Here is a 22,071-nt window from a genome sequence, read left to right as displayed (position 1 = left end):
CAGCAGACGACACATGGCAAAAATAACTTTTTAAAAAGTGAGCTTAGAGGAGACGTCAATCAAGTGACATGAACCATCTTTCTTTTGCTGTTTGTTTTTGGTCTTTTATACATAATGGTTGATATAATTGAACAAACCAAGGGTTGCCCTCGGTGCAAAACTACAAAATATTTAAACCCATCATTAAAGTTGATGGTAAATGTCTGTGGACATTCTTTGTGAGTAGTACAGATACACTTGTTACCTACTTCTTGTGCGTTTCTACTCTACCAAACAAAGTAGGCTAGGCTATGGCCTAGCAAGCCTAGCCTACTAGGCAGGCCTTAGTGAGCTTATTAGCTAGACCTAGACCCTACTGGGCTTATCTAGTAGGCCTAGCTATGCTAGTAGTATAATGGTATAACTCTAGGCCCGGGACACAGGAAGTAGTAGTCTTCCTAGTATTATATTAGTAATTCTGCAACTTATTTATAGAATTAGAAATGTTTTAAATTAATATTATATTAATTATTATTCCTGTTTCAGTTGTTTTCCTAACTAGCCTAGTAATATTAATAATGAAAAATAATTTGTCCTATTAATAAATATGCCAATGATATAATATTAATTTTTTAGATGTGAAAACTGTGTTTCATTGTTGTTTTCCCGTCAGTCTGGAGTGTGCCCGCAGTGTAACACGGCCCTCAGACGTAATCAATTCCGACTTCAGCACTTTGAAGATGCTGCTATCGAAAAAGATATTGATATTAGGAGAAGAATTCTAAAAGAGTATGTTTGAATTTCAGGCTGTATTTAAAATAAGCGGTCAGTCTAATTACCGAAAACAAACCTAAAACAAACCTAAAATAAAATAGAATATTCTAAATACCGAAAACAAATTTGTATAATTTTTTTTAATGTCGCCCTTTACTGATGGGTGTTTCTAGAGCTAAGACCATGACCTGACAGAGAGAAGACCGCGTGCGTAAAATCCAAGGAAGACCCTACGTAATGGTATTGTGCACAAAATACAACTAAAAATCGTACAATCAATGATAACATCGCATTTACTTACAGAATCTATAAAAATATTTCGATTTTTGATCCAGAAACCAACGCATTTAGCACACTCCTCACATTAATTGTGAATATGTTAATTCATAGTCAATAGAAAGTAGATTGACTATAATTAATCATGATCAATTTAATCATAGAGGTATCTATTTTCATACCTCCATAATTTAATTATAGATTTTCAAAGATAATAATACAAAAATGATATTTTAAGAATATTGATAGTATTAGGGACTATAAAGTATACTTAAAACAAGCTCACGATAAAGGATTCACAATAAAATTACCGTAGTTGAGTAATGTTTGTATCCTTATTCACTTCAGAATTAACTTAAGTGATGAAAATGCAATGTTAGGTAAAATCATGCTGTTTTGTTTTGTAAGTAAAATGTAGTCTACGGTGTATATCATTGAATTTGTACGATTTTTAGTTGTATTTTATGAACACTACCATTTCGTAGGGTCTTCCTTGGCTTTTGTGCGTGCGGTTTTCTCTCTGCATGGTCTTAGCTTTAGAAACACCAATCAGTAGAGGGTGACATAAAATATTATACAAATTTGTTTTCGGTATTTAGATTTTTTTATTTTGTTTTCGGTTTGTTTTCGGTTGTTTTCTTTTGTTTTCGGTAATTAGACTGACCCAAAATAAGTGGTGTGTAACAAACATGAAAGTGCTACAAATGCCATATTGGTCAATTTAGAACATCTTTATGGAATGTCTAGCTGCTAGGTTTTACTTTAATGTCATTTTTTGTACTTAGATACCAAGTTTTTGTTTGATTGAGACATTTTAATTGGGGAACATGTGACTGAAATTCTCTCAAAACTTATTTCTTTAGTTTTAATAAACAAGAAGATGACTTTGATGATCTAAGAGAATACAATGACTATTTGGAAATGGTTGAAACTATTAGTAAGTTGTTGCTGTTTTAATTAATACTCTTTTGTATGTATCACCCACCTTTTTTATTGTAGTTGAATCATTAAAAAATCTTCCATTTGTCTATTTATTATTTCTTTTAACTGGATTGAATTTTCAGTAACGTAGTACTGTACTGCTTTTTAAAATGGTCCAGTTACAAAGTTTAAAAGTAAAAAATAGTAAAAACAAGTGATAATTTCCAATAATACTACCACCAAACTATATTTCATTTATTTTAAAGTTTATAACTTAGTAAATGGAATTGATACCGAAAATACTAAAAAGCAAGTGGAAGCATACAGGCGGGAGAACAAAGAATTAATATCAAAGAATCGTACAAAATATGTAAGTGTTTTTTAAAAACTAGCTAGCTTTAACTTTACTTTTCACTAAACAGTATCAAACTTTATGTGACAAATGGAATGTAATGTGCCCATATATAGACATGGTGATGTCATATCACTACCATATTTGGGCACATCACACTCTTTTTGTCAAACTAGTTTGAGTATTGTTTTATCTTTTTTTCAGAGCAGAGATATTACAGAATTAAACTTTCTTGTGGAACAAGAGAAAGTTGAAGAGGTTGAAAGAAATCAACGACTTGCAGAAATTGAAATTTCAGAAAAAAATACAAAGAAAAAAAGCAAAGAGGCATTACTTAATGAACTTGTGAGTTTTACAAAATTGGTAAAAAATTTAACTAAATTTAAACCTATTAATAGATGCTACCATATGCTAGGTTTCAAACCTACTTTTAATTGTATTAACCTCTGTCTACACTATCAAACTATTAAAAGTTTGATTTTCCCAAATATGGTAGTGATATACCCAAATATGGTAGTGATATGACATCATCGTGTCCATATATGGGCACATCACATTTTTTTGTCACATAGTTTGATAGTCCACATTGGAAGTGTATTAGAAAACTGTACAAAATCAGGTTCGAATCTTTGGTTTACACCTTTTCAAATTATTGTTATAATATTTTTTTCAGACATATTCCAAAATGCCAGCATCCCAAGTTATAAGTTCACACATGGCTAGGATAGAAAGTGAAAAGGCCGTCAAAAAACCAGTTACTCAATTCTCAACTGGAGCAAAACTGGTAATATTGATATAAATTTCTAGATTGTGTTATATATGTTTCATGTATCTTATTCCAATCATAAAAATATAAACACCATTTTGAGGTCAGTCTCTACTTATACTGTACCTATATTAGGATTTTTTCTCAAAATATTTTAAATTAAAATCCGAGAAAACTTTCCACAAGCAACCACAAAAATATGATTATTTTCTTTATTTTACTTTCTAACTAACTATCTTTTTAGACATTATTGAAATTGGAAGTAAATGTGGGTTTTCCCCACAAAAGAGAAAAAACAACTGATTATTTAGGTAATTATCTTAAATTTCAAGATGGTTTGTTTTATCAGGGTGGTGGTTTCCAGACTGACTTCATGCCTATTACACAAGTCAAAGAGCCTCTTTATGTGTATGAACAAGAAGAGGTAGATTTTCTTGGCCCAGCGCCACCAGATCCAGAGGAGATTGAAACTGAAGGGTTTGTATTGAGTGTTCCTTCCCCCCCCCCCCCCCGTCATATTGCTACCATATTCCGGCACAGTAGAATGGCACTAGGTCAGGATTGAAGCAAGTAATAGGTCATTTTTAATTGTTTAAAAACAGTTTTTTTTTTTTTCATTTCTTTATTCGAATTCATAAAATAACACAACATAAAAAATACAAAGAATGAATTCAGGGTAACACAAAAAAGTAACCAAAGGTCAAACTTATTTCCATTGTGACCCTTAAGGATAAAAACACCATAAGAATAAACATTTACAATAAACAATAACACATGTAGCAACAATATAAATATAAATTATAATCTTTCACAGAACAGAGAAACATTTTGTTTTATTCTGTATGATCCTCTTCTATTTGTTCATTTAATAATTATCTTCTCTATTTGTAGGTTTATGGAAAATGTACGCTCAGCCACGCCTACCAGTTTAGCTGGTGGATACACTCACCGTTTGGCCTGCCAACGAGCCCTCCAGGAAGCCTTTAGTGGCCTGTTTTTCTTCCCTGCCAAATTTATGGACGCTATGGATTTTAGCTAGGTAAATTTTATGATTTAAAATTTGTTGACATTGTTCACTACATACAGCTGACTGAAATCTGCAATGTTGCTTTCTGTTGGAAAGCAGATTATAGTCTGTCTGTATTTCCTAATGAGTTATTTATCCTCATTCTCACTCTTGAGGACGATCAAAGCATATTGATCGAAACATCGAGAAACTTAAAAGTTCTATTTTAGAACTAAATATACGTGGTGTACATTTTATTTAGCCGTGTAAACCTTCAAACAATATAAATCCTCATGAGCACATAATTGAGCTGCAATATCATCCATTAAATGATGAAATATTTTTCGACTTTAACTCGAAAACACTCAAGAACACAAGCAGATGGCAAGGTTTGAACAATTGCAGATTTTTTTATAAGGAATTTTGTGTAGGGTTAGTAAAACCAAATATTTGCACCCATGATAATTACGAATTATACAGTGTTTATATTTATGATGATTTGATATGAAATTTGCTGTTCGGTACCCATTAGTACTCCTTCCTAAGTGATGCGAGACAATGGGGGGATAATACTTAACATGAGATGACAAGGAAGGCGTCCCTACCTCTTTGTGATGAAATGTGCAAATATGCAGTATACAGCCAAACATTTTCACATTAAAAAGGCAGTAGCGTTTTTATGCTATAGCACAATATCGTTGATTTACTACGGACCAAGAACTTCAACTGATGTACGAAGTTTATAACTTCACATATTTTTTTATGGAGATCTTGACGAAGGGGAAAAACTAGCGGTTTTTTTAAATCATGACAGAGGAAAGTTTTTGTGTTTCGCAATAAAATCACAGCATTTTATTTTTCAACTTTACTGTTATTTTGTACTGCACTCAAGAACACAAGCAGATGGTAAGGTTTGAACAGTTGTGGAGTTTTTTGTGAGGAATTTTGTGTAGGGTTAGTAAAACTAATTGTTTGCACCCATAATAATTAAAAATTATACAGTATTTATATTGATATATTTTCTTTTATCAACTTTTTTCGGTGGCGTTTATTCCTACTGCTGTTGCATTTTAAAAAACTGAAACTTTTAACATTAAACAAAAATAAAAACGTTAGTAACGTTTGTAACGTCGGATTAAAATATTACTGTATATTTCGTTGTCCAACTTGTTTCCCCAATTACGTTTCATTTTTCTACACGCTTTAAGAAAATGTAACAGCCCCCTCTATAATTGGATAACGTCAATACTTTTACGTGACTTCTATGACTACAGATTTGATAAACTAATGAAATATATTGAGAAACAACGTAAAGATTGAAATAATATTTGTACTTTGTTATCGTTTTATCCCTGATATTTTTGTTATAGGCATACCATGGAGGTATACTATTTTATACCTCCATACAATACTTAGACACATAGGCCTCTACCCGCTCTATTTGTAATATTTAAGCGCGAAAAAGCTTTTTAAGTTGTAACAGGGATAATGTGCCGGTTACAGTTGAAAGGAATATGCATAGAAGAGCCAGTATTTGAATGAAATTAACAATTTACTAATTATGCAAATCTACTCGTCGGCACTTTTATTACACAATTTGTTAATTTATTTTGTAAATAGTGTTTATAAGAAAGGAGTGTTTATTTTTGGCTGTTTTACCGTATAACGCGAGTGAAGAAGAATTTACTACTGTGTGTATGATGAGAGGGTCCTTGTAGTGCGTTTGTAACCAATTGCATGACGAGGAACTCTTAGTACCATTTAACCCTAATTTCTTTTTAAAATAAGTAAATATAAAATTGTATAATAATTATGTATATTTTACAGTTTAATATTTAATAAAGTATTTGAATAAAATAATGATATAACACATAAGCGTTTTCAAGCACTTTCTATAGGGGTCAAATAAATTGCAAACCGCTCTAGTTTTTAGGACGAATTAAGAATCCATTAGTGCTCCCTTAGGAACCACAAATGACAACTTAACTACCGTGTGTACTTTGGCTTAAACTTAGGAAACAAACAAAGAGGTGAATGTTGTGACCGCTGAGCCCAAAACGAGGTAACGTTTTCTGTACCAAATTCTGAAAGATCATTTCAGACAACACGTGGTTATTTTTGGACGTAAACTCGTAAAAGTGTACCTTAACAATTGTATCTGGATTTTATCCATCAAACTTACAGCCTGTTAATTGCTCAATGTGACTTTTATTTCTGTTGACTTTTAATTGGTATGGAAATTATTTGGGTCGCATACGGCCGGTGGTTGAACCGATATGTTGGAATAAGTTTCGGTCCAGTTTCAAAGAATTCACAAAGGTCTAAAAAGTGTATAACTCTTCCTTCTTCTGTACGTATCAAGGAATTTGTTGTATAGAATGCATATGTGTGGTCATTTCAGTATATCACATTATTATAAAATATCCAGTTATGTTAATAAAATTTATATAAACACAACAATTTTAATTCTATAGAAATTTGGAAATGTTTTGTTTACCATTAGGCCCTGAGTTTATTATTTATATTTTACTTCTTGGTTGTGCTTAAGGGACACACATTGTGCTCTGCTGCTTACTCGTAATTTTGCATTCAAAGTATGTGAGAGTATGTATAATAATACAAATAGGATATAACCTGGATTTTACGGATCCTTTATTTTTATTGGTACTACGCGACTTTATCTTGGTTTAGGTAGATTTTTTTTAAACGTCTTCTTTATTGTTTTGGTGCGCTTGACGCAATTCGTTCGTCGTGGTCTAAGTGTTTGAATTATAAAAAGGCGTAATGCTGATTGCTATGCAGTAGTAGGCCTATAGAAAGACATACAATATGTAAAGATTAATACCGGTAATACAGTACAGTAATTGCATTTTTTACATCCCAGTTTAAATCTATATTGACCCCAGATTCCGTTCTGTTGCCAGATAAATTATCATGAAAATACGTTTAGTGTTTATAAGAATAGAACCACATTCACACTAAATGATGACAATTATTTATTTCGGATTCCATTCACAACGTATGTGTGTGACCGGAAAACGTAAATCCGGTCTACACGATCAAACTTTTTATGACAAAAAAATGTTATGTGCGGACATACGGACATGATGATGTCATTACTACCATAACTGGGCATATCACTACCATATTTGGTCACATCATACTTTTTTAGTCAAACTAGTTTTATAGTGTAGATAAAGCTTAACGCAGCTCGGAATTTTCGCTGGCCACCGGACCAAATCCAGGCTTAGTGTGAACGTAGGTTAATTAAGACACCGCCCGCTGTGTTGTAAACCAATTGCATCAATTACAAAATAATACATCGTATGCTTAGTCCAATACCTTGGCGGATATTATCGATTTTGTGAGACTCTGTAACAGACTGATCCCTTTATTGTTTTTTTGTAAAAAGAGTCTTGTCATGTTCACTTACCAATGATCTTGTTGATGCATGTTTTGTGCTTGTCACTATACAATTCGAATTAAATTCCGTAATCCGTTAATAATACACGATGAATCTGTATTTGTTTTGCAGCCGTATGGGGTGCCTGGTCTTCGCTGGTATTGTTAAAGTTTGAAATTCAATTGGATCTCAATCGTAACAATGTTGAATGTTATTAGTTTGCTACCGTCTCGCTTAATGCTCGAAATCACCCCTATAAGACCCACATAACAATCAATAACCCACTTCAATAACGACCCTAATTAGTTGTTGATGACGACTAATTAACAAACGGACACTAAAAAAACTTGTCTAATTAGATGCTGTGGAATCAATAGACACTTGAAAAACAAGGATAATTACATGTTGATGACGAATGATTACGAGGAGGGTCCTAAGAAACTTGTGATTAGATGTCGCTGGAGAATAATTAAAGTAAATAAAGTAAAGAAAAACTACAAATACGTGTGTTAATTAGATTTTGTAGAATAATCATGAGGATAAAGTTTGTTTAATTACACGTTGATTAAAGTTTAATTATGAACTAGAATAAAAGAAATTGGGACTTATACTTTTATTTGTTGATAAATAATCATTGGTAGGCACGCAGTGTTTCTTTTGATAAATAAAATATATATTATAGTAAAAACATAGTTGGTTACATAACATAAATCAATTTTATCGTTAAAAATTACAAAATATTTTGATATAAAAAATATCGAATAATATTAATTAAAGCATTTATAATGCTTCATATCCAAATGAATGATTGCTAATAGGTGCAGTACATGTATAAAACGACTGTAGGAATTAAAACAACTTTAGTAAACAAGTTAAAATTTTAAAAAGTACAAATAATATACTTTCAATGATTCACATTTTTAAAATACAGTTTTTATTAATAACATCATATACGCGCCCTTTCATGTATGTTTTATGTAATTGTTAGAGCAATAATATCTATTTCGTTGTTGCACAAAAACACATTTATTTTTGTGTTTTGTGAGCTCGTCCCAATTTTATTTTCTTGTTTGTCGTAATGGTTTACCATTTTTTTTTACAAAATAATGTTCGTATCATTTAATTCTGTAAAGGCATGAAAACCATGATTCGATATGTTTATTTGTGAATTGTACAATTTTGTATTTTTGCAATCCAGTTCGTTTTATTCGTTGGCTGCCGTTTTATGTATTTTATACCGAATAAAATAAACTAAAATTTGTGTTAAGGAAGTCCGTGCAATCATGAAGACATGGTGCAATATAGTTTGCATTGAATTTATAGAATGTTATATTGAACGTTAGGCCTATTTGAATTTTCTAATAATTCGATAGTACGTTTGCTTTACTTAGATCACTAGTTGAATCATATTTTTATTGTTAGAAATTGATAGTTATTCTATTAGTATTAATGTAGGCCAACATGTCAATTATCAAAATCCACTCAGAAACCTGATACGATATCCATAATTTCACGAACAACTTTCGAATTACTGACCCAGGCCTAGGGCGAGGCACGAAACCATGCCAAGCGGACTGAGACGAGCTAATAATATAATGACCGCTACTTAGAAAGCATAAGCTGTTTACATTAGTTTTCTTCTCTTGTTTCTTGTGTTTTTGTAGACAAATAAAAACTCAAAAGAAACAGAAGTACCTACTAATCAGATAGATTATCCAGGATTTCAGTATTGTGCTAAGACGTCTTTATTTTGTAATAAAGCGATTGAATTCGACTAAAACAAAGGGACCCCATACGGATGGACTATCCCCCTGTATGAAAGCGACCACTGGTATTCAAAGTGGGTTCTTATCTCAATAAGAACACGATCTTGCTTGCACACTAGGACCACTTCAGTGACTTTATTCAACACAAGAGGTGTTGTTGTCTGCCTCGAGTTTTAAACAAAAAAACAACAAACTTAACAAAGCTAGCCCCACTGGTCCTCATCGGATCGATTTTTGTAAGGTGCTAAAAGAAACGAGATTTCAAACAAGGTGACAGATTATCTCACATTATCTCATCATTATAAACTTATTAGGAGTTTTTGATTTTTATTTTGATGTAGATTTAGAACACTTATAGGCCCCTAACCAGTGAAGAGTACTTTTCCCCATTTTCAATAGGTCCGAGGCCCAGAGAGTTTAATCAAAGGCATAAGAGATTTAGCGCCTAAAGTAACCGTACAGATTGTAACGGGAGTAGGCCCAGGCCTACGTATGTTGGGCTGGCGAAAATAAAATTCTAAATGTACTTAAATAAATCACACCCATGGCTTTTATTTTCGTTATACATTATGAAGATAAGAAATATAAAGGAGTTTTTTCAGGCCTATTTTAGATTCTCTGAACAACACGGGTTACATTAAATTATTTCCTCTTGTTGACTGCAGACACGTCGCAGTCTGCGGTAACACAAATTATTAGAGAATGTCATGTATTGCATCATATTTATATGATTCGTTATACTATGCAGATAAGAAATATAAATTAGATTATTTTATCAGTCTTATTTTAGATAAAAATATAAAAAATATTGCCATATTAAATTATTTCGCCTTGTTGGCTGGTCCCAGTCTGCGCTAATAACACAAGTTAGGCCTATTGCAGAATGATGTTATCGCATCATATTTACTATCTTCAACGTGCGATTCATTAGTGTAGGTTATAAAATATACAACAGGACAAGCAAACACAATTTATCTGGTTGTTATCAATTATTATCAATCATCAAAACATTTTTATACCGCTAAACAAATTTCTAAACGTAGATTAGGTACGGTAGAGAGCTGGGCCGCCCGCCGAAGGCCCTGCTTCGCGAGGCCATATACCACCCCTAGAAACATGTGCGGGACAGTACTTAACGTAGGCCCTGCTGGTTCTAAGAGTAAACGTCCACTTTCACAATGGTAACCACTGTGCCTTAGGTGTTTTCGGCGATTCTTTGGGTGGTATTACAGTCATTACCTGTGTTTAGTTCACCTGTAATGATAAGACAATGAGTTAGACGCATCTTATCTTAGACAGGTGTGTTCTCACTAAACTCCCAAGGACCAAACGTGTGTTCTAGAGATAGTGAATAGTGTGTATATTTTCTTTGAAAAACATATTATTGAAACGTAAACACAAAGAAAATTAATTGTGAGAAAAAAAAATGAATTCAAACAAAAGTGATTTGCTGATTTGCTAGTAATTTGATTAAGATCCACAACTTAAATTAAACTAAATTTGTTTTTATAATGTTTGGTATTCTTTTCCACCATTCTTCAAATATGTATCTTGGATTTTGAATTAAATAGAGACTTCGGATGGCCTGGGCCTAAAGATTTCTTAGATTGAATTTTGCAACGGTTTGTCTGTATAATGGGCCCTCTGTTCCCCCAGTATAACTTGCGTTACTTACCCTCGTGTGACAAGAGTTTCATGTATTTCTTCGCCTGGGCTGCCCTGGATAACACCTCACACGATTTCTCCATTCGTTTTTATTTTATTCAATTTCTTTCTGTTTTTCTAGATTCGTTGTCGTTTAGAGGGGTTTTTTAGGAAAACTTTAAGTCGTGTTATTAACATTGTGTGTAAAGAAAAATAAATAAATAACAAATTCTGAACTCTCGTTTTTTTGCGTTGATCCGCCTATTCCTAAACAACTAATTTAAGCCTAGTCTACACTATCAAACTTTATGTGACAAAGGGGTGATGTGCCCATGGAGACGACGATGTCAAATCACTACCATATTTAAGCATATCACTACCATATTTGGGCACATCACACTTTTTTGTCAAACTATTTTGATAGTGTAGACAGGGCCTGATATCCAAAATAATGTATTTTAATTTTAATTTCTGTCACCCGAGATTTATTAAAAATTACTGTTTATATGCCTATTACTGGGATGCCCACATTCATCTGTTTGTTTTTGTAGTTTAGGGTTAATTAAGAATGTACCCTATTCATTGAACGAATCAATACATTGACTTTTTTCCTTAAACTGTCAGAAAGACACAGAACAATCATTAATACTATCCCTCATCATCGTCCCAATATCGATAATAATGCATTCGAATTATTTAAATTGTTGTAACAAATCAATTCAATTGATCCAGACAATGTTATGTCCTTATCGTTACTATTCGTTTGCCGGGTTCGATCGATGTTTTAACCCCAAAAAGATGTACTTAATTAACGAAGCAATCAAATTAACAAGGTTTAGGTATGTACCTACAAACTTACTGTCATTCAGCTTATTGTAGTCAACACCACCAGGTCGATTAGGAATGTTTAAAAACTATGCACTTAAGAATGAAATTAAACCGATTTATGTCAATAAATGTTTTTAAGGCCTAAACATTTCTTTCGAGAACGTATGGGGCGCCGGATAGGCCATATTTTTGGTTGTATTAACAAACACTACGACAAACCACTATTCGGGGTAGACGAATTTAGGGAGAGACACTTTGTTGGGTCCCGATCGTCACCCCTTTATCCCTGTATCAGAATATCAAATCAAATCAAATCAAATAAACATTTATTTCTTTCATTCATATTTGAGTAAAACAAAATTTCTGATATTTGATATATAAATTTTATTTTTTTTTAGAGATATAATACAGTAAATCATAATGTATAAAAAAAAGATGATTCAGATACAAATAGAATACACGGATAGAAAGAAATTATCGAAATGATTGTTCTTTTATGCATCGGAACGAATCAAAAAATATGACGGTTGTTGACTGTTGTTTTTACCCCATTTTATTGACCCCTGTCGTGTTGCATCAATCAGCATATTTATTCAAGTCTACAATTATGTTTGACAGCGGAAGGATATGAAACAAGTCTTTTTATCCGATTCACTCCTGTTTATTTCAAAACTACACGTGATAATACTGCACTTAAAAAGAAACCCTGCGTCATATTCAATTAAACGCTTCACTTGCGGAACCATCAACGACTTCTTAAGTTTTTGCAACAATTTCTCGGCCAATGCCCGTTAGGTCATAGGGTCGAACGTCACACCGCTAGCCCGAAAGCTAAAATATTGGTTTATCGCTTGCTTTTGAACACGATCGCACGATCGTGCCGCGCGAAGGGGAATATCTTTGCAGGTTAATACATAAACATGTCAACATAAGAAAATAGAAAATAAACAAACATATGAAATAGAAGCTGCAAACTAAAATTAGGCAACACTAACCATCTGTGTTAGAATAGGGTATCTGACGGTGGAATGTGCGATCGGCTTGATTGCTGAATTCTGTATTTTCAATTGTTTTAGATCAACAAGGGAGATCATAACATAAACTAAGACCTATATTATTGCGGCTCACCTTTCCAAATCTAAAATTAATTGTGGCACTGTGATAGGGCCTACCTAAAGCGTGATTCCCTCACAGACCCCAACACAAGTTTGGATGACCACAGTCCCCCTCCTCTCCCCCCCCCCCATCGTTGGTTATGCGTTTCTACGCATGCGTACGTCCTTGCGTTGCGTCCATAGAGCCAGACTTAAATAATGACTTGATTTCATTTATTATTTGTCCGTTTTTATGTTTTTTCGTCGACGATATTTATAATAATAATCTTAATATTGTATAATTGTTATGTTTTTATTTCTCAAACCGAAGTACTGTACTATAAAATATTTCAGGTACATGAAAAATACCAACAAGGGTGTGGTCGGTCGGTTGCAGAACTCATGGGTGTAAAACCATCCGAGGAAACGGGTCAATAGAAAAGGTCACCAAACGAAAGAAATATTTAGTGTTGTCAAAATAGGCATATAAGAACTTTAAAACAAAGGGGTAGTGTGTAATTGATTTTTACGCCAATTGAAAGTGTACTTCTGCCCAAAACAAATCTGTGCTGACAGACTGATAGTTAGGCCTAGACCACCAGTAGCCGTGAGTTTAAAGCGACGACAAATGTCTTGTATTTGGGTCTATAGATGGCATTCGACTAGAGGTCGTTCGCATAGTGCTACTTGGTAGTACAGTTCTAAATTAACAATTGAGTACCCTTAATTAGACAGTAATTGTCGCTAAATTTGACTCGACCCCATTTATAGGAAGCATCCACTTTCCCGGGCGGTTCCACAACTATAACATTTAATCAAACTGTTTATAGTTTGTTAGCAAACCATAACGACATAAATAGAGTATTACAAACATATTTTTTCGATCAAACAATAACGTTAATGTAGTGTTGTGAATTTGTTTCTTCATTGATTAACCCAGAGGTTGGTTAGACCCCATCGAGTACTCAACTCAATGACTATTAGAAAATCAATCGCTGCAACAACTTGAAACAAAACCAAAACATGTTCATCATTTTTGTACAATATTTTAGTAACACGTATATACCTCTTAATGTTTTTAAAGAATTAGGCCTAAAGAGCTATTGTCCCCCGTTCCCGTTTTTTTTCTATAGAAGTGATTAACTTTATTAAAACTACAAAATGGCCTATTCAAAGTCCGATTTTATTAAACTGAATTTTTCATGTTTTTGAGAGACAATATGCTAAATAAATAAAGTACAGTACAAGATTCGTAGACCAATTGTACCTGTAGTTTTTCTGCGCTTAGCTAATTACAGTACAAACAAGGTTTTGTGCTTCCCTGCCATGCGCCCTCATTCAAGTTCAAACTTTCTCTTAATATTTTTACATAAAAAATCAAATCAATATTTGTTCCAATATTTAGTGCGATTACAGACCTTGTTATAACAAAGTTACCCATGGGTCTGACCAGGCTTCGGTGTATAATATAAAATACCCATATTGGCACACAGTGGCGTAACGCAGAGGCACAAGGCCCCTAGCTTAGGAACCCCAAGTGGCCCTCGAACGCTGGAGGCCTCGGGGGTTTTTACCCCTTTTCGACATATTTTAGTGCCTGTTTTTTCCCTGGACACTACTTAGGGCCCCATAAAGTGTGGAGCCCATGGGTTTAGCCAGTGACGCTCATAGCCGTTACGCCACTGTACATCTCAGCCACAAGTATGCGTCACGTTTTCACTGCTTCTTCATTCACCCTACTATTACTAACCTTTAAGTTTTTATTTGTTTCATGTTTACCCCACAATTGTTCATCCACCTCCGCATAATATTAAGGGAAGTTTATAACACGGAAAGAAACATCGGGTCATTGTTTTTTTTCAAAGCAAGTTATCTCACGACATAATTAAAACTAAGTGATGCATTGACTCGTGACCAAATGTTGGTTCTTTGCCGATAAGATGAGTACATTTATTATTACAAGGGAAGATTGTTTGTTAATGTTATATATATTAAATTATAATTGTATACTGGTTAGATCTGGCCTGTTCGAGTTTAGTAATCGTCACGTAGGATCTCGTTATTATTTGTATGGGTGACACTTGTATCTTTAAATATGTTATGTGTTAGTAGGAGATATACGTAAATTAATACGACATTTTGTATATATTAGTTAGTATTATGTTTGTTTTGTTAAACATTTAGAACGTCTCTTAATTTAAAAATATTAACAATTTATAATACAGCCTATTCAATACGGGAACTATATAAATTTGAAAACCGTGGATTTCTTGTCATCTGTCCACGACGCGACTCGTGTTAAGCACTGTCTACACAAACTAGTTTGTGCCCAAATACGGTAGCGGTATGCCCACACATGGCAGAGATATGACATCATCATGTCCATATATGGGCACATCACATTTGTTGTCACATAAAGTTTGATAGTGTACACAAAGGTCGTTTGTAAGTTAAATTTTAATATAATTTAAATTCAATTTTTAAATTTTAAGTATATTAAGTTCGCAACACAAGTCGCGTTGTCCGGTGATGACCGCCCTAATGATCGATTAAAAAACCCATAAAAAAATAAATATAAAAATTATATTCATCTATTATTTCATATTATTAAAACAATCTAAACATCTATGTCTATATCAATTTAATATTACTAACATTACAACGCCAAGATGTCTGTTCCTATCAACATACCGACACTATATGTGACCGCAAGGAAACGGTGAACGCGTGTGCTATTCGGTAGTATTGTGAGGAGGCCTGACTTAAAATCACCAGGGCTGCAAGTCACCGGGGTTCCCTATCAGTCAGCCTGCAGTGATGTGAGCTAGTAGGCTGAAATTCACCGGGTTTCCCCTCGCAGCAGAAAATCTAGCCTGGCGCCGCCACGCAGGCTGCGTTTTACAATACCCTTGTGCATTATTGTCAGGCTTTGACGGCTTTTCCAATAATACGGACAAACAATCAAATTCCAACAGGTAATATGAAATAAACCGCTAAATTCCAATGTTAATAATCTGTCCCTGTCAAATAGTGTTAATATCACTCTCTTTCAATGCGCTTCTGTGTATTATCAGCACGTAGTCCCAGTTTCTTTTAATTTTACTATCCCTTCAATAAACTACACTTATGCAAACATAGCTGAAAATATGTTTTTAAAAACGATACTGATAAAATGTGCGCGTGTAAAAGGCCCGAACTAAACCAAGACTCGAACATGGAATTTTCGACTCCATTATTTATGTTTTATTTAGTTGTTTATCTTTTTAATTTAAATGAAAAATTAAGAAATGTTTGTAATTGTTTTTGTGGACTTTTTCGATGTTCTTTTGTCTAGTGTTTTTATGTATTCCAGTCTGTAAATTGCGCCCCCCCCCCCGCTGTTTATTGTGAATTAAAAAAATAATAATAATATTAATAATTAAAATCAAATTGTTTAAAACATCATTGAAAAGCTATTTCAGGCAAAGCATATCACAATAAGGTAGAAAAGAACCGCAACAAAATAAATAGGAAAGTACAGTACTATAGATACGTACATAAATTCCAAAAGAAACGTTGCCTAACAAAATAAAAAACGTAACAGTATAAAACAAAGTCACAGACGCCTTTGAAATTATTAAGAAAGAGACAACATGTTGTATTGAAAATAAATAAAAACGCATCTGTAAGGTATCTCTGAAATGTAAACTCATGTCATAAATATGTTATTTATATTGTTTATTTTATCAACAAAATCCTGCTAATATCGGCTCTTAATCCGGTGCATACTTTGAGCACCACGATGTATATCATCTGTAACTGTCAACAGGTCGTTCGGTGGTGTAGGGGTGCTTAGAACCAGGGAGGGCAGAGTCCATCATGCCATGATTTATGTCTTAATCTATGTTTGGCAATATCGACGATTATAGTGGAACTCAAAAAGCATGACAGATACATTATTAAAATGTACAGTATCCAGCCTGCTATGTAATTGGCGATTTACTTGTATGAAATTGTTTAAAAAAAATAAAATAAGCATAATATGCTTATTATATCAACCGGAATATTTGCAAATATTCCGTTTCTAACGGTTCTATAGCGTCTTTCGAATAAAAACTATAGTTCAGTTATTCACCTCTCAATCATAGGCCAAAGACAAAATATATGTTATCAGGCGACAGGGGTTGTGGAAGTGGTTGTGGTATAGCCTATCAAAGTGGTAGGCCAGTTATTCTCGGCCTGAATCCATGAACAATTATACATGATTTACAATCAACGTTATAAAACAGCTAAACAACTGCTGTTAAAAATAGTTTTAACTCATGTACTGCAGAATAGTTTTACGCTGAAACAGTACAATTATTTGAGTCTTTATAGGCCTAAACAATGTTGGCATAATCCTAGGTATTTTTTCAGAGAAAAAAAAATCAATTTTAAAATGTATAGGCCTAGGCCTTGACAAGAGAAGCAAAATAGAAATGATAGATGGCATTTTTTAGGACAATTGAAATAAAAAGAATTATTTATTTGTTTATTTTTTGTTATAGGGTTACCTACCTGTTATCGTTTTAAAACGGGAAACCCCTCCCATATTTCATTCTCTTAAGTCGTCCTTGTTGACTCATGGAGCCCGCCATAGAGTACCGATATCCTAATATTATTACGCCATTGTTGAAAATCCCAGTCCCTTATTTTTCACAATAAACCAATCGGGTTGAATCTATGGTTGAATCAACAACATTCACTAGCATATCAACCTATTTACGCAACGCAAGTGAATTGACCAATCACAAGCGATGGCTTATTCGCTTGTGATTGCTAACTGTCTATAACTTCGCTTGTCATTGGTTAAAACGCTTGCGTTGCGTTTACGTCCTTGCGTTACGTTCTAGTGGGAACCAAGCTTTACAGAAAATATATTACCTAATATTGTGATAAGTTTATCCAAAAGATAATATGCCCTGTCAGTCAGTGTGATTGACAGATATAGTTTGCATACATCACCACCAATGTTCGCTGTATTATATTACTCCGTAGTGATTACAGTTACTCGTAATAATAGTCAAAGATAATGATCAGGTTTATTAAATATACAATAATTTACACAAACTCGAATTATTTTTTACTTTATTTTTTGATTAATCGATGAAGTATGCCAACCAATGGTACACCATGGATAACTATCATGTTCACAACGTTTAAGATTATGGGTTTCAATAATTACAAACATCTAGGCCTATAAAATAAAGTGTAAACCTTTTCAACAAAGGTTTGATAACCCCATTTGTTTTATAGTAAGATAAATGATATGATTTGTAAATTGCAGTACAGTAACAAATCGAAAGAACAATCATTTTTACATAGAAATATACTATTTTTAAAAGCAAATTGTTACCCATCAACGATTGTACTTGTATGATAGGCCTAAAGCTCTGTCTACCCTATCAAACTTTATGCGACAAAAACATGTGATGTGCCCATATATGGACATGATGATGTCATATCACTGCCATATGTAAGCATATCACTACCATATTTGGGCAAATCACACTTTTTGTCAAACTAGTCTGTGTAGACAGAGCTTAGTCATTGAAAAGCAAGTGACATTTTTGTAACATTCTATAAATAACAGTAGCTTTATTTTACGATGGTGGTTGTGCATGCTGAAAAAAATGTATTAATGTTATCAGTTACCCCAATTATAATTTAAACCCGGAGCTGCCCTTTAAGTTCTCCTTTTTAAATTTTTAGACCACAAGTCCTGCGGGATTAGATATTAGAACAAACGTGATGAACAGGTACACTGAAACACAGAAATGTCGGTAAACAGTCACTTCGGTGTCTTTTATCTTCAAATTTAAAATGTTTCGAAGAGGTCCTCCTTCAACATTATGACCTTCTTTCTGCAATACCTTAACCAAACTCACGTGGCGCTGCCTGGATAAAATGTTATAGGCCTAAAAGATGACCTAATTTTCACAAACCAGTGGGCCTGAGGTTGGAGTTCGTTTCATCCAAAACGGTTTATAGAACTCAGAACCGGATCAGAACGCATACTTTTAATAGGCCTATTCTTTAACTCTTCTATATATTTTCTCTGTATAATTATATATATATGCGTGTGTGCGCGTGTGTATACGTATATGCCTATATAATATATACATACGTACGGCTTAGGATTTGTTCTTTACCCCTCAAGTGTCAGTATAGGCCTATTTTATATGTATATAAATATAAACTTTTAGATATTTTACAGAAATGTACTGGAAATATTAAAAAATCATCTTAACTTCTTTTTATCATATATAGAGAGAAAATTGTACATTATATTTTATAGATCTGCTATATTTACACTCTTCAATTTTGATTTAGGCCGCTACATGAAACATTTTTGATTGTACAATATAAAATATAAATGGGTTTCCCCTACGAAAGAGATACAAATTAATATTCAGGCCTACTGTGTGAAGATATACATTATATCTTCTATTAGGATTATAAATGATTATGATGGTGGGTGAGGCTATAATTCATGCAATACACTGCCGATCTAATTTTTTTTCTCACAAAATTAAACCTTTTTTCCCTGTTTTTTTTGTATTCAAGACAGGACCACAATGCAAAACCGGTTTTCTTTTACCGGATTGTGTAATCCTGTATAAAGATGTTGTTAAATAAATAAATAATAGTCATGGACGAACAAACAATATCGACGTGTCTGATTGTCCATTCCGAAACTAATTTTTAACTTTATCAACAAGGGTGATATATCACCTTATAATACCACACGGAAAGTAACCATTTGTTGTAAAATTTCTCGAGTTTTATCGTTGTCTCGCATACCGCCAGAATGGTGCTGGGCGTTGAAAGACTTCACTTTACGTCGTGCCTTAGGGCTAGATAGTCGGGGCTAGGCGAGCGAATATAATCGTTGAATTCGGTACTGAAATATAATCAGTGCGTTCAGATCTGTTTCGTCAAGTATTTATTTTAATTGGCTTGATGGGTTAAGCCATTGGCCACTCATCAATAACACAGCTTTGTTTTTAGTCGTTGTGTAAACAGTTAGTTTTAGTAATGAAGTAATGAGAAGTAAAGGGATTTTTTATGGGCTATGCGCGCACGACTGGCTACGTTAGCGGCGACTAGACTCCAAGAAGTGATTTGTCGGTCAATTTTCTCGTTTTCTGTGTAATGTGGTTTTATTGCCCTCTATTCTACCAAGGTTGCGTTTTCGTCGGTCAGCACTTTGCGCACCACAACAAAAACATGTTATCAAAATTGTTTATATTTTTCTTTGCCATTATAGGTTTGTGGGTGGCGCAACTTAGTACCGTGTAAACTCATCATGATCCGTCATCGTCACTCTCTCATCTTCTCAATCCAGGTCATCTAAGTCCCCAAAACCACTGACCCTAATACTTAGCATACAACTTTTATATTTAAAAAAAAACAGGCTTTTTAGTTAGCTTGCACTTTAACACAAATGTGTGACTTGATTTACTTAGGCCAATTAAATTAAAGCTCTGTCTACACTAAAAAAAATGTGATGTGCCCATATATGGACATGATGATGTCATACCACTACCATATTTAGGTATACAACTACCATATTTAGGCACATCACACTTTTTTTGTCAAACTAGTTTGATAGTGTAGACAGAGCTTTAGGACCCTTAAAAACCAGTCAATTATCCTATTTTAGTGTGATTTTCCGTTTTGTATTGTTTGTTGTATATATGGAATTTATTGTGAAATAAAGTGATCAATCAATCAATCAATCAATTGTAGGCCTATCGAAATGTTCACAATTCTGATATGGAATATGTATTACTACAATGCAGTGCATTTGGTCAATAACATTCATGCAGGCTACGTACGTACTACCAACGACCTATATAGGTCTATGGTACTATAGTACGACAGTATGCCTGTAATATCTATAGGCCTTGTATAAAATGTTTATAAATAAATATTTTTTCAAGCAATATATAAATTTGTTATAACAAGGCGGAGATCTTTCCCAAAGTTTTTCCATTGTGCTCGCCTATGTCATAATTAATCCTAATTGATGTATATAATATATATTAATTACTGGAAAATCAATATAAAGTAAATTATTAATAGTCATAATTATATAAAAATAGAACGCGTCATCCTGATTAGTATGCATCACGTGATCGTAAACCAAATTCTGACGAATACCAGTTTCTTGTGTAATTTCCTGGCGTGGCTACCTGTCTGAGGCGGCGGTCTATGGGCCTAGCCATAAGTCCTAATACAATACAATAAAATACCGTAACACGAGCCCCTGCAAGCCCGCCTAGTGTCTCACTTTTACACCCGTCTGACCTCCATCAGCAGACTCTGTTCCGTTAACGAAATTGTTTTGTTTTGGCCCTTAATTAGTTCGATTGATTACTTCTAATGACTGTTCTTAACTTATATTTGGAGCATTCAGTAAAATAAACACTTGTTAGCTATGATCCAGTATAATGTTTTTACAGTTATAATACCGATTACCATTGACGTCTGTTTACCGTTTCTTTATAATTAAAAGTTTTAATTATGTGCGTGTCGCCATCGGAAGTAATGACCCCATGTTTGGTAGTAATTTAAGTTTATTGCAAATCAGGACTGTAAAGTACTAAAATATTTAAAAGAGGTTTGAGATGACACGAACAACTAATATTTCAAAATCATTTATTTCTTTGTGAGACAACATTTTTATGAGATCATTACCTCTTATCCTGCTAACTATGAATTACTTCTTCTCATTAACTAGACCTATAAACAAATATAATATCATTTTATCATAATTATAACGAATCTCAATTTGTTATTGAATGCATATCTTTACGCCGTTATAGCTCTGTAAATATAATTTTTTAAACTATTTATATAAACAATTACAATTAAAAGTTAAGATAAAAAATATATTTGACTATTCAATTGAAACTGTAGGCCTAAATCTATTTTTGTGTGCTTTATTTGGTAGTTGAAGTTGGCGATAAAAGTTCATAACATAACAACAAATAAGATTCAGATTTCTGAATATTTGTTTCATTATATTTCACGTAAACAACAACAAAACATGTATGAAAGCAGAGAATCAGATATGTCTACACTATCAAACTTTATGTGACAACAACATTGATGTGCCCATATATGGGCATGATGATGTCATATCACTACCATATTTGGGCATATCACTACCATATTTGGGCATATCACTACCGTACTGTATGGGCACATCATACTTTTTTTCAAACTATTAGTATAG

General features: G+C 33.4%; 1 protein-coding gene across 1 annotated transcript; it reads left to right on the top strand.

Annotated features, from left to right (window-relative positions):
- The first annotated feature begins 12 nt into the window (after nucleotides 1-12).
- On the top strand, nucleotides 13-20,592 carry LOC140060223 (CDK-activating kinase assembly factor MAT1-like). The gene is made up of 9 exons (XM_072106342.1): nucleotides 13-218; nucleotides 616-768; nucleotides 1,893-1,966; nucleotides 2,217-2,320; nucleotides 2,507-2,647; nucleotides 2,976-3,086; nucleotides 3,418-3,545; nucleotides 3,960-4,107; nucleotides 20,098-20,592. Exons 1-8 carry the CDS (start codon nucleotides 115-117, stop codon nucleotides 4,105-4,107), a joined length of 963 nt encoding a protein of 320 aa, XP_071962443.1. The 5' UTR covers nucleotides 13-114; the 3' UTR covers nucleotides 20,098-20,592.
- The last annotated feature ends 1,479 nt before the right edge of the window (nucleotides 20,593-22,071 follow it).

The sequence above is a fragment of the Antedon mediterranea genome, chromosome 10 (genome assembly GCF_964355755.1).
Source record: "Antedon mediterranea chromosome 10, ecAntMedi1.1, whole genome shotgun sequence".
Lineage (NCBI taxonomy): Eukaryota > Metazoa > Echinodermata > Crinoidea > Comatulida > Antedonidae > Antedon > Antedon mediterranea.
This window is presented reverse-complemented; position numbering and strand designations above follow the sequence as displayed.

What these genes read in the sequence shown, in the direction of transcription:
- LOC140060223 (XM_072106342.1), top strand. Translation starts at nt 115, where the DNA reads ATGGTTGATATAATTGAACAAACCAAGGGTTGCCCTCGGTGCAAAACT. An exon ending in AATGTCTGTGGACATTCTTT is followed by an intron (nt 219 to 615) that starts GTGAGTAGTACA and finishes TTAATTTTTTAG; the next exon opens with ATGTGAAAACTGTGTTTCAT. An exon ending in CAAAGAATCGTACAAAATAT is followed by an intron (nt 2,321 to 2,506) that starts GTAAGTGTTTTT and finishes TCTTTTTTTCAG; the next exon opens with AGCAGAGATATTACAGAATT.